The sequence below is a fragment of the Copidosoma floridanum genome, unplaced genomic scaffold (genome assembly GCF_036245765.1).
Source record: "Copidosoma floridanum isolate Cflo_tuat_1 unplaced genomic scaffold, Cflo_Japanese_pri ptg000009l, whole genome shotgun sequence".
NCBI classification, from domain to species: domain Eukaryota; kingdom Metazoa; phylum Arthropoda; class Insecta; order Hymenoptera; family Encyrtidae; genus Copidosoma; species Copidosoma floridanum.
In genome coordinates, this window is record NW_028321886.1 from 7,231,199 (window position 1) to 7,242,758 (window position 11,560).

Below are 11,560 nucleotides of genomic sequence, written 5' to 3' on the forward strand. Positions count from 1 at the left end.
TGTATATTTTGTTTATCTTTCGCTTTATAACTGCGCCAAGTTTATATGTACAGTACGGTCGGAGATGTGGGTTCTCCGCGATTCGAATGAAGCAATTAATGCTCACGAGGAAGCGGCGGAGCAGGTGGCTGCGGGCACTTTCTGGCGATTGACGACCCTGGCGATGATGTCGATGCACTCCTGTATCTGAGGCTCGGTGATGACGAGCGGCGGGGCCAGACCTGGAAAATGTTTACCACTCGAATGACCAACACTACACACCAAAGGTACCCTCGGAATGTCGGAAAAAACGTTGTTTTTTATTTTTTTTTACTTACGGATGATGTGGCCGTGGGTGGGTTTGGCCAGCAAACCCTCCGCCTTCAACTCCCGGCAGATCTCCATGGCGTCGAGGGCTTTGTTAACAACAACGGCGTTCAACAGACCCTTGCCGCGCACCAGTTGCACCACGTCACGGGACAACGTCTTCTCGAGGCTCTGGCGCAGGATACGCCCCAGACGCTCGGCGTTCTCGGCCAAACGCTCCTCCTCGAGGACCCTACAACGGCCGACCGATCAATAAAATGTTATCTCATCATCCGTAAAATGAGAGTGTCCATGCAGGACAGCAACGCTATACACGATGTACCTGAGAGCTTCCAGAGCGACGCGGGAGCCAAGTGGATTGCCTCCGTACGTCGAGCCGTGCTCACCGGGTCGGATGGTCAGCATGACTTCGTCGTCGGCGAGGACACCCGACACGGGATACATGCCACCGCTCAGCGCCTTGCCCAGGATCAGTATGTCCGGTCTAACTTGCTCTGTGCAAACGTGAAAAAGAAAAAAATGTTATTATTATAAATTATCAACTATTACTATACTATTAGTTACCATGGTCGACGGCGAGTCTGCGGCCAGTACGACCAAGTCCCGTCTGCACCTCGTCGGCGATCCAGAGGACGCGGTTGCGCGAGCAGATGTCCCGGACCGACCTGAGGTAGCCCTCCTGTGTGTGCACGACAATCGAGCACGTGCAATTGTTTTAATTGTTGGGTGTAACGCGCACGTGTTTATTAAATAAGGGCTCGTGTATACGCACCGTGGGAACGACGACTCCGGCCTCGCCCTGTATGGGCTCGACCATGAACGCGCAGACCTCGGGATCGGACAGCTCTCGCTCTAGCGCCTCAACGTCGTTGTACCTGTCGCAATGCACATTGAATTTTGTAATCGGCGCATATAGGTATGTATATGGAGCAAAAAAAAAAAAAAAAATGCACTTACGGTACGGTCTTGAAGCCGGGCATGTACGGGCCGAAGCCGGCGTAGCTCGAGGGGTCCGTGGAGGTGGAGATAGCGGCGAGCGAGCGGCCCCAAAAGTTACCCTCGGCGAAGACGATCTTGGCCTTGTAGCGCGGTATGCCCTTCACGTCGTAGCCCCACCTGCGAGCCAACTTGCACGCCGTGTCGCCGCCCTCCACCCCCGTGTTCATCGGTAACCACTTGTCGTACCTACATAAATATATTATTGTAAACACTTTTGTATTTACGTGGATGCCAAAGTGAATCGGTATGATGATAATGGCACGTTAAAATGGACAAAAAGGTATTTGGGGATTTTGGTACGTGTATCTCTTGGGTGGGCGAGTCTCGTTCTCCCACACACGCGTTGAACTCTTTATTTTCGTGACTCGCAAAGCGTGTGGCCGAAGGAGCAAAAAATGTGGAAATTGAAGGAAGAGGGGAAAAAAATCGGCTCAGCGTTTAATCGTAGCTGTTAAAAAAATAGTGACTAACTTGAAGAGCCGCGTAATAAACTCCTCAAACTCGCCGAGCACGTCCGAGTAGAAGGCGCGCGAGGTGAGGCCGAGTTTGCCGGCTTGTTCGCGCAGGGCGTTGACGATGCGGGGGTGACAGTGGCCCTGGTTGACGGCCGAGTACGCGCTCAAAAAGTCGTAGTAGCGCTTGTTCTCGCAGTCCCACATGAAGACGCCCGAGGCCCGGGTGAGCGCCACATCGAGCGGGTGGTAGTTGTGGGCCCCGTACTTGCTCTCGCGCTCGAACACCTCCCGCGAGCTCACGCTACGGTGCTGCCCCAAACGCACCATCAGGCTCTCCTGGTGCAGACGGGCCATCCTCGCCGTTCGCGTCACCCACGAAGCCATGTCTATCGAGTTCCTGTACATATAGGTATCCAATTTTTTGATCAACCCTACGACGCCACAGAGCATTTCAAGGGAGTTAAAAAAAAAAAACAATACTTGAATTTCAAATTTTGTGGGGTCAGTCCATCGCAGTACAAATTGACACGGCAATAAATTGCCGATTGTTCTAGTACCTACTTTTACAAGTGATAAAGAGCTGATGATATTTATCCCCGTTGGCGGGCGAAGGAACAACAAACGCGTTACACGTACTGGCCCTATACCCGACTTCACCGTTGCCGTATCGCTGTTGTTGTTATTAACGGTAATCAACCGAATACATAATACACAGGTGTATCGTTAACTCTTATTTTCGCCTACCGGTATGTATTTATATATACGTGTGTATGAAATTAATGGTTTAAAATTAAGTATTGACACAAGTGTCACGCGCGCTGCGATCCTCGTACGAGTGTGTGTACATTATATATATACACGGCTGACAAATCTTACTCGAAGGTGTAACAGCGATTGTGTATATGCATTGTATGATGTGCGGTGGATACGGTGCATGGCGCGCGATAAGAGTACGCGCGCTCGTTGTACAGATAAAAAAAAAAGCACTACTTATGTATACACGTTACATTTTATACTCTTCTTATCTCCGTACTTGAGACGAAAAAAAAAAAATAATCCAAGATATCGGTTTGACGATTCGTCTTGTCGCGGTAATTAAAGCACAATTTTCAGTGTAAAAAATCAAATTTACCGATTTTTCGTATGATTTTTCACAAATAATTATTCGAGTACGTGCGTATATTTGTACTTACGCGCAAAGATGCTTACATTCGCCAACTGTACTCTAACATGTATACGTGTTGGTTTAGATTTTCATTGTAACAATAAATATATATAGCGTGTTGGTTCGATCATAATATTTTGGGAAAATATTTCAAGGCCAAAACAACAAGTGGTAGAAAAATACGAAACAATGGGGATACGTACAATATATAATGTAACTTACAAGAACAGAGAATTGAGAAAAGGGAGCTGACGAGGCGATGCAGGCTGGAACGATACCGATACACCGTTGAGCACCAACAAAGTAAGTGTTTGGTTTATCCTCTCTCGTTTTTCTTTATTCCACATCCACCAACGCACGCATCAGTTTGTTTTCAGCGATAATATGTAGAAAAAGCGAGGGAGAGCCGGAGAAGAGAGAGAGATGTACGTATCGAAGAGCTCCGCAGCTGCTCTATACGGGTCTTTCCGCTTTGACGAGCGATAAGGTATATAAACCTTGGCTCGATGCTTTACTCATAACTTACGAGAAAGTAAACTGGTACGTCAATGTGGGAGTATTTTTTGATTCAAGTTCACCATCGATGTAATATACGTACAAATCTCGAACTGATGAAAATTAATAACCGATTTTACACGCGTAGACGCGTTAGGAGCCTTTTTTTGTACTGCCCAAAGCCTAAAGCGTATATTATACTCTGTACAAGTATAGGTGACACAACGACAGGTGAGGAGAAAATTTTCTGATTATTTTGAAACCACTAGAGATTCCCATCATCCCCAACATTCCGATACGCGCAATGGACCTCGAGGGCCCTGTTTAAAAAGCATTTGCAGCTTTCTGATTGGCCAAACTATTTGAAACGAGCACGCGTTTCCTCTTGAATAGAATAAGGCCCATATTTTTCATAAGCAACATCAGATACGTCGGTTCGATTTTTATATTATTTTTCATGTATAATTAAAAGTGGAATAAAAAATAAGTTTCTCCTGTTACTTGGATTCTTTTTTTTTTTTTATTTGCAAATTTTATTATCGCCATCGTGCAGATAATGATGATATAAAAATTTTTGCAGCTCAATTTAAAAGCGATTCAATTACCTGCATTTTTACGATTCGTTTGATTTGCTGACAATACTAGTATTCTAAGAAAAAAAAAAAAAATTATTTTGTCGCGATGATTGCCCAACTTCTGGGCGATACGAGTGGATCGAATAGTTGCACGATTTGAAGATCCGCGCAGATTTTTGATTTGCGCAAAAATAAATATTTATCCAATAAAATGGCAGCTTCGACAATCGGTGCGAGCTGAATCCGCAGCAATTGGAAAAAATTAAATTTCCATTGGTAATTTTCGTATTTTTTGTACATCGCTACGATTGCTTCGTCCGAGAGATCCTGAAACAAAAATATTGATGCCTTTGTTTCATTACATTCGTAAAAATATACTTTCGAAACTTGTTTTATTGGCGTGTGATATTTAAACAATACCTTTGATTTGTCAATTTTATTTAAAACCCATTTTGCGTAAGTTAGAAAGCTATCAGATGGTGCTCCACGTCCGACTCTATAATCAACAACGCCTTTAGTTGATGGACATGTAATTGAGAATAAATAAGTTAATAATCAACAAATGAAGATTATTATGTAATATTTTATTTTGTACCTATAAATCGAAGTAGAACCTGAAGAACAGCCCTATAAAACAGCGATGGAGAGAGTACATTTGATTTTTCTCTCATTCTTTCTTTGGACTGTTGGGCTAACATTCTCGAGTTTTTGCATAATTCGTACTCACTGGTGAGTAATTTCGAAGATAAATGATAACAGCAAGGAACAACACAAAGGTGTATTATCTCATTGGTTTTTAAAAATGCTTTGACAACACAATCAGATAATAAGCCACAGCCGTGCAAGGCAACCATTGTAAGATTTTTCTTTTTGTACAAATCTGGAAAACGTTTTTCTACCATTCTTAAAAAATCTGTGTTTTCACTTATTTCTTCTATCTCATAACAAATCTGAAAGGTAATCAAAGAATCACCAAAATAAATATGTTTGTCGTTTGAAATGCAAGTTTTAAAGGAATAAGAAGTAAATTCAGTGAGTCTCTTACCGGTGTTTCGGTGCTTTTATTTTTCTTATTTACAAGATCACAGCGATTCAAAGCACCTATATGATTGGCTTGAGAACATTCAACCGCTAATACAGGCAATCCATAATGGTTTGCTAAATGTGCAGATGAGTATCCTTTTCCCGCTCCAGCATCAATAACAATACACGATTCGTCCTTGACAAGCCAAGCAACTGTCTTTGTAAATATTTCAACTTCATGCCACTTTTTGGCTTTCATGTGTTCCATTTGCAAAGGTTGAGCAACACTCTTCTGTGGTTTGCTGTTTAGAATTTTCATGAATTCAGATCGACTGATAGCACTGCTGCAGTTCTCCAATCTCAGTGATGCAGAGTCCTTCAAATAGGAATGGAGTATTGTTTGTTCATCCACGGTGTTTGAAACATTAAACTGTTGAATCTCACCCAAACTATTAGAACCTGTTTTTTCCACATAGGATATTAAATTGTTCGGCATACATTTTTCCCACAAATCATTGGTAAAAAAATCAACCAAATGACAACTTATTAATTTTTCGTTGTTCTCAATGAAATCAATTGTTTTGGAAAAATGCCTTTCCAAAGTCATGATTGCGCAGTATGGTATTCTCTAATACACAATGAGCTGGAGGGACAAAATTCAAAAGTCCGTTTGATCGCATTCAGGGTACTTTGGATCAATTTTAGCTAACGAACATATTTTCTTCACATGAAGTTTTATACTTTCAAACTCAGCAGCTATGTCAAGCTTGTCGTCATTATGACTAGGAAACGTCTGTATCTGACGTATCAAGTTGCTCGTCTGTTGAGAGATTTTTGGAATATTAGTAACAAATTGTTTAATGTACAGTAGAATTCCCAGGTAGTATCCCAACTGAGCTGCAATCGAGCTGGCCCTGTGGTACCCAAGATGATAACCTTGAAGCATCTGCCTTTTCCCGGAATCAAATCCTTCTTTGTACGCTGTCTGCTCAGCCAAATCCTCGGCAAGTAAAATTTTTTCAAAGGCCTCGTTGATGTCGACGTTCACGGACTCATCCTCCAACATCATTGACCACAAGTTTTAAGGCGCAATGAAGCGCTAGTGCTAAATGTGAAGGATATAATTAGATAGAGAAATCCACAGGATTTTATGTTACTTTTATTTATACCATACAATACTTGTTTAATTAATTATTTCTCAGCTAATTGTCGATTTTTTATTATGTTTTTGTCCATGGGACTCCGAGTATAAGAATATACTTATTCTTGACAAATGAGCACGTGTGCAACTGTGCAAGTGTGCACGTGTGCAGTCGTACAGGGTAGGTAATGTAGGTATACTGTAAAAAATTATCCCCTTTTTCGAAAATTTTCGCCCCGATAGCATTGTGACGGCACTGTGACCGCGGCGTGGCAGCACCGTGACGTCCAGCTGTCGTAATTTCTGAGCGCGCAGGCGCGCATGCTAAAACATACTGTGACGGGTGTGACGGCATCATGACTTCAGACTGACAGCACAGTGCTGCACAACCAGCTCTCCACGTGATGCTATCGGGGCGTCAAGTAAAAGCATCAACAGTCGGTAATGTGGAAAAATACAAATAAATATATACAGGTATACAAGAGTACACGTGTACAGTGTACACGCAGTGACGTATCTCATTTGCTGTTCCAGACTGTTCGTGTTCGTGCGTAATGTACTTAATGCACGTTTAACAGTAAATTTGTGTGTATACACATTTTAAGGTTAACTTTTGCTTAGTTCAAGTCATAAGTTATAATCACCAAGAAGAATGTGTGGCCTTGTAGACATATTTTATCAATTAGATAACAAATAAATACAGGTGCGTAGACAAAAAGTAACGCCGTATATCTTTGCTATTATATGATTCAAAACACCAACTTGTGACTAACCCAAAAACCAGCAAGTTGCTCTCTGGATCCGCTGATCGTCAGTCCTATGTTTATATATTATACCTACGTAAATAGGTATTACATATATAGAATCGATGGTTCTGATTGATTACGAGATTTTCTTCATACGTGCATTATAGTGTAAATGCATTAGAGAAAGAAAAAATGGATACCGCTCCCAATACAGAGCCCATAGATCATCAGTTGCTGCAGGTATTTATCTTGACCATTAATCATTAACCTATTGCAATCCGTACTTGAAAAACTTGGCATTTTGTTGCTCATTTTTTTTATTACAAATATCTCAATAGAAGGTCATTCTTCTGATCATTTATTGTTCAACTTTATAGGGCCAAATGTACAATAATTATTGTGACGAAATCCAAAACAGTGCTCTCGACTCAAGACTGTATGCTGAACTTTATTTTTTCAGTGGCAGTAATAGCGATTATGATGATGTCATTAAAGAAGCAAGAGAAAAACATGTGACAACAGATGATAGTAGCTCTGCTGGCCAGACAAGCAATATAAGTGTGTGGAATACATCCGATATCAGGACGTCCAATCTTGAAAACTTGTCCGATGCAACAGCTATGTCTAACAAAAATGACTCCATTGACATTGCACACAATGTATCCAATGCTCAATTTAGAGAAATTTCGAATGAAGAAAGTGCTTCAACGAATAAAACCCCAAATACAAGTTTTATTGGTAATTTGAGTAATGATTCAACGCCAAATGACCGATTTCAACAACTTGATCAGAATCATCATGATGAAAGGAGATATAGTGCAAAGCGGAAAAAGTACGAAAATGACAATCACTTGAACAATACTTGGAATCAACAAAAAAGTACCCAAAATTCTTTTACTAGTCCTAATACTAGAAGTGAAGTGAATCCTGGGAACTCTCCAAACAATTTGATTATCAATGCATATAACAAAGAAGTAGCAAACAGTATGCCAAATCAGGTACAACTTTTCAGCCCAGCTTTTTATAACTTACTCTTTGTAAAAAAACCAACAAATCAGAGTACACCCAATCCGACACGTAAATTAAAACATAAAAAGCTGAAAAAACGAAAAAACATATATGAATCTCGCTATTCTTTCCCATGTCAAACAAAGAGTATACCTGCAAAGGTAATTAACAATGACACTTTGTCTAAAAATGTTTCCAATGAAGCTAACACAAACTCTGTGGCATTAAGTGAACAAGATGGAAATGAAAAAAGTAATATTAGTGCTCAAAATCTTCCCAATGAAGCAAACACAAACTCTGAAGCATTAAATGAACAAGATGGAAATGAAAAAAGTCATACTAGTGCTCAAAATCTTCCCAATGAAGCAAACACAAACTCTGAAGCATTAAATGAACAAGATGGAAATGAAAAAAGTAATACTAGTGCTCAAAATCTTCTGAATGAAGCAAACACAAACTCTGAGGTATCAAATGAACAAGATAGAAATGAAATAAGTAGTACTAGTGCTCATAACGTTTCCAATGATACCTCTGAAGTCATTGACATCAGTTCAGATTCTGAAGAAGAGTCAACATCTAAGTATAATGCAATTGAAACAACTGAAAAAAAATTTGAAAAAATATTGACTCGTAATGATAACAAGGCAAACAATAGCGAATCTGAAAGTGAAGAATCGATTTTCGAAGTTCCTATACCACCAAAGCCAGCACCACTGTTAATTGATTTGAAGGATTCCGACAATGAAAGCAATAATAAGAGCGAAAACAAAAATGTTGATAGTTCAAATCCATCTATAATTTCTGTACCAAGTGCTGGACCCAATTCTTCAAATGAATCGCCTACCATCGATGTCTCAGACAGTGATGAACAAGATAGTTTTGTTTTAAACTGTACCGTGGTTCAAAAAGACACAAGCAGTTTACGAGACATTAGAACAACGAACATTGGTCCAGAGTTAAGCACGTCAAAGTCTCCCAGCAATGAAAATAGTGAAATTACTGAAGAAAATCATGAAATATCTAATAAAATTCTACATAACATCGATATGCGTCAAGAATGCAGTAAAAGTAAAAAAAATAAACGTAGCACGTCTACAGCGAGTACAACGGCCAGTTCCAGTAATGCTCCTCCAAACAAACGAATTAATTCGCCAGAAAATTATTTCTTTCAACCAATGAGTACAAAAATGAAGGCATTTTATGATGAATCCTGGGGGGGAGAAAACTTTGACATGGAAAAGTTACGAAGCAAAATGCCTTGTGAGTAAAAAAAAACATGTAATAATATTTTTTTTTTAATCACAATCTTTTTTAAAAAAGTATTTATTATTACGTACAATTTTATTATTTATTAGCTGATTCACAAAAATGGGCCATCATCAATGAAGACAAATTTGGTTTGTTTAATCGCAATAAGCGTTATTTTGGTATTGTTTGTAATCGTTGTAACAAAAAGGGGCACAAGTCACCTCAGTGCCCTGAGCCATTCAAGAATCCCATTTGTCACATGTGTGGAGTAAAAGGACACTTTGAGTCTTCTTGTCCTCATAAAAAGTGTTTGACGGTAATAATAATACAGTAGAACTTATCTTTGGGTACACCTAATTATTTTGTAATCTGTACAACGAAATTATTTTAAATTTTTTTGTTTTATTGACAGTGTGGAACACAGCAGCGCATGTATACCAAGATTTGCGAAAATTGCATTAGAATGCGTTGCTCACGGTGTAATTCGCGCGGTCATTCGGATATTTCATGCCCAGATCTCTGGCGTCGCTATCATGACACTGTAAGTAGTACAATAATTTTGTTTGATTACTTTATACTTGTTGCTTGCAAATACCTTGTTTGTTTATTTTAATTTTCAACAAAAGCCATAATAACAATTGAAGTTAAAAAAAGATGTGTTGTCATTTGATTCAGGTCAATAGGAATAATGTGGAATCTTCGCAATATTCAAGACGAGTGATGAAACCACAACACGAATTATTTTGTTGTAATTGTGCAAAAAAAGGTCATAATTTCGATACATGTAAAAAATTGCAATGGTCCCAACACTTTTCCACACCGTCTCACGTTGTTAATTACAACGGGCCAGCTTACATTTCGGAAAACTTGCATGATTCGCCAATCGCCAATAATCGAAATGACCAGGTAATACATGGAAGTTCTAATAGCTCAAAGTCCACTAGCAATAATTCGATCAATTTATTAATTACTAGAAATAAAATATTAACTGATTCAAATAGAAAGCCAAATATTAACATCGATGTTCACCCAAGTACCGTCACTGGAGCAAAGAAAAAAGTCATTTGTGATGTAAAAACTAAATCTTTTAAACATTCAAAGTTAATGTGCACTTCTCATTTAGATTTGGACTGTTCAAGCAACATCCCTGCAGATACATTGAAAGATTGGGAACATCTGACTACATTCTTTGGTAAACTTGCAACAACTATTAAAGTCCATTTTTGGATAAAGCAAAGTGATACAAAGTTGCGAGTCTCTTTAACCTGTAATCGTAGTCACATGAAATATATCACTGACATAATACTACAGTATATAAATCGTAATAATATAGAAAGGTCACGAATGTTTTTTGAATGGCATAGAGACCCTGAAAAAATGCTAGATCATCATTCAAAAAAAATCTCGGAAATGAATTTATTAAACGAAGATTTGCTGGAACTTTACAATGCCTATACAAATTTACTCTCTCAAACAACTGCAAATGATAATAAAGATAGAGCTTATGAATTGAATAAATTAGCAGATTTACAAGAAAAATTGTTGTTAATTTTGTACAAGGAAGGCTTTGCTGATAACTCGCTTCAAAAATTAAATACTTTGAATGCTAAGATAAAAAAACGATACAAGAATCAGAAATCAGAAAAGACGAAAAAGAAAAAATCTACTAAACCTAATCTAGTAAGATTTAATATTTTAATTAAATACATATATTTTTATAATAACGTTTTTACACCATATCGGCTAAAAAATTTAAGTGAGTCCATTGAAAAGTTCAAAACACGTGCAAGACTATGTGATAAAATTATGGCAAACAATAGCATATCTTCATGTATGCAAAAACAAAATGAAGAATCTATGCCAGATAAGGTTTATGATTCAAAAACGTCTAAAGCTACTTTATCGCTATGTAAAGATTCGCCAAAAAAACTTGACGAAAATAGTTTATTAGTGCCTTCTCAATCAAATGATGCTCTTCTAAATTTTACGAATGCACAAATGTATGGTACATCGGAACAGTTTACAAGTATAGCAAAATCAAAATCGGGGGAAAAAAAGTATAAAAATTTTTGGGTAAAGCTAACTAGAAATTTACTAGTAACAGCTAAAAAACTATCTGCGAGTACATTCTTGCAAGTACATGTTAATAAATTGGAAAATAAGTTAAAGAATGAAATGGATGTTAGTCAAAGGGATTATAAAATGTTACGAAAGTTAGTTAATAAGGCAATGAAAAAAAGTAATGTAGAAACATAGTGATAGTGAAAAGAACTTACCTTTGTAAAAAGTTATGTACAAAGTTTCTAATACCTAATAAATTTGCTTTGAGATGTTATAAATTAGTGGAATATGTTGTTTTTATTTTTATTAGATATTCCAAAATTAATTTAACTTATAGC

The 11,560-nt window shown here is 38.3% G+C and overlaps 4 protein-coding genes across 7 annotated transcripts; 1 reads left to right on the plus strand and 3 right to left on the minus strand.

Annotated features, from left to right (window-relative positions):
- Nucleotides 1-3,297, minus strand: LOC106635967 (Ornithine aminotransferase precursor). Its single transcript, XM_023390690.2, has 8 exons — nucleotides 3,148-3,297; nucleotides 1,777-2,157; nucleotides 1,264-1,491; nucleotides 1,079-1,181; nucleotides 871-985; nucleotides 629-800; nucleotides 318-538; nucleotides 1-221 (listed from the first exon to the last, which is right to left on the minus strand). Exons 1-8 carry the CDS (start codon nucleotides 3,270-3,272, stop codon nucleotides 103-105), a joined length of 1,464 nt encoding a protein of 487 aa, XP_023246458.2. The 5' UTR covers nucleotides 3,273-3,297; the 3' UTR covers nucleotides 1-102.
- Nucleotides 3,298-3,974: 677 nt separating this feature from the next.
- LOC106636041 (putative methyltransferase-like protein 25) lies at nucleotides 3,975-5,625 on the minus strand. The gene is made up of 4 exons (XM_014348274.3): nucleotides 5,041-5,625; nucleotides 4,591-4,945; nucleotides 4,416-4,507; nucleotides 3,975-4,322 (listed from the first exon to the last, which is right to left on the minus strand). The coding sequence occupies exons 1-4, from the start codon at nucleotides 5,623-5,625 to the stop codon at nucleotides 4,089-4,091; spliced, it is 1,266 nt and encodes a 421-aa protein (XP_014203760.2). The 3' UTR covers nucleotides 3,975-4,088.
- A 51-nt stretch (nucleotides 5,626-5,676) lies between these two features.
- On the minus strand, nucleotides 5,677-6,301 carry LOC106635916 (uncharacterized). 3 transcript variants are annotated; one of them, XM_089589534.1, is made up of 2 exons: nucleotides 6,198-6,301; nucleotides 5,677-6,123 (listed from the first exon to the last, which is right to left on the minus strand). In XM_089589534.1, the coding sequence occupies exon 2, from the start codon at nucleotides 6,085-6,087 to the stop codon at nucleotides 5,677-5,679; it is 411 nt and encodes a 136-aa protein (XP_089445660.1). In that variant the 5' UTR covers nucleotides 6,088-6,123; nucleotides 6,198-6,301. The 3 variants fall into 3 exon arrangements, with proteins under 3 accessions (XP_089445660.1, XP_089445659.1, XP_014203595.1); XM_089589533.1 differs by having other exon boundaries at nucleotides 6,193-6,301; XM_014348109.3 differs by having other exon boundaries at nucleotides 6,188-6,301.
- A 370-nt stretch (nucleotides 6,302-6,671) lies between these two features.
- Nucleotides 6,672-10,235, plus strand: LOC106636007 (Zinc finger CCHC-type containing 7). 2 transcript variants are annotated; one of them, XM_014348228.2, is made up of 6 exons: nucleotides 6,672-7,145; nucleotides 7,283-9,173; nucleotides 9,269-9,477; nucleotides 9,574-9,702; nucleotides 9,837-10,067; nucleotides 10,163-10,235. In XM_014348228.2, the coding sequence occupies exons 1-6, from the start codon at nucleotides 7,098-7,100 to the stop codon at nucleotides 10,175-10,177; spliced, it is 2,523 nt and encodes an 840-aa protein (XP_014203714.2). In that variant the 5' UTR covers nucleotides 6,672-7,097; the 3' UTR covers nucleotides 10,178-10,235. The 2 variants fall into 2 exon arrangements, with proteins under 2 accessions (XP_014203714.2, XP_089445745.1); XM_089589619.1 differs by having other exon boundaries at nucleotides 10,136-10,184.
- Nucleotides 10,236-11,560: the final 1,325 nt, after the last annotated feature.

Excerpts from the sequence above, each read along its gene's own strand:
- LOC106635967 (XM_023390690.2), bottom strand. The coding sequence starts at position 3,272 with ATGTGGAATAAAGAAAAACGAGAGAGGATAAACCAAACACTTACTTTG. Across the intron at positions 1,492-1,776 it reads TTTATTACGCGGCTCTTCAA|GTACGACAAGTGGTTACCGA; the intron begins GTTAGTCACTAT and ends ATATTTATGTAG. Across the intron at positions 801-870 it reads CAGACTCGCCGTCGACCATG|AGCAAGTTAGACCGGACATA; the intron begins GTAACTAATAGT and ends ACGTTTGCACAG.
- LOC106636041 (XM_014348274.3), bottom strand. The coding sequence starts at position 5,625 with ATGACTTTGGAAAGGCATTTTTCCAAAACAATTGATTTCATTGAGAAC. Across the intron at positions 4,946-5,040 it reads ATAAAAGCACCGAAACACCG|ATTTGTTATGAGATAGAAGA; the intron begins GTAAGAGACTCA and ends ATTACCTTTCAG. Across the intron at positions 4,323-4,415 it reads ATAAAATTGACAAATCAAAG|GATCTCTCGGACGAAGCAAT; the intron begins GTATTGTTTAAA and ends TTTTTGTTTCAG.
- LOC106635916 (XM_089589534.1), bottom strand. The coding sequence starts at position 6,087 with ATGATGTTGGAGGATGAGTCCGTGAACGTCGACATCAACGAGGCCTTT.
- LOC106636007 (XM_014348228.2), top strand. The coding sequence starts at position 7,098 with ATGGATACCGCTCCCAATACAGAGCCCATAGATCATCAGTTGCTGCAG. Across the intron at positions 9,478-9,573 it reads CTCATAAAAAGTGTTTGACG|TGTGGAACACAGCAGCGCAT; the intron begins GTAATAATAATA and ends TTTTATTGACAG. Across the intron at positions 9,703-9,836 it reads GGCGTCGCTATCATGACACT|GTCAATAGGAATAATGTGGA; the intron begins GTAAGTAGTACA and ends CATTTGATTCAG.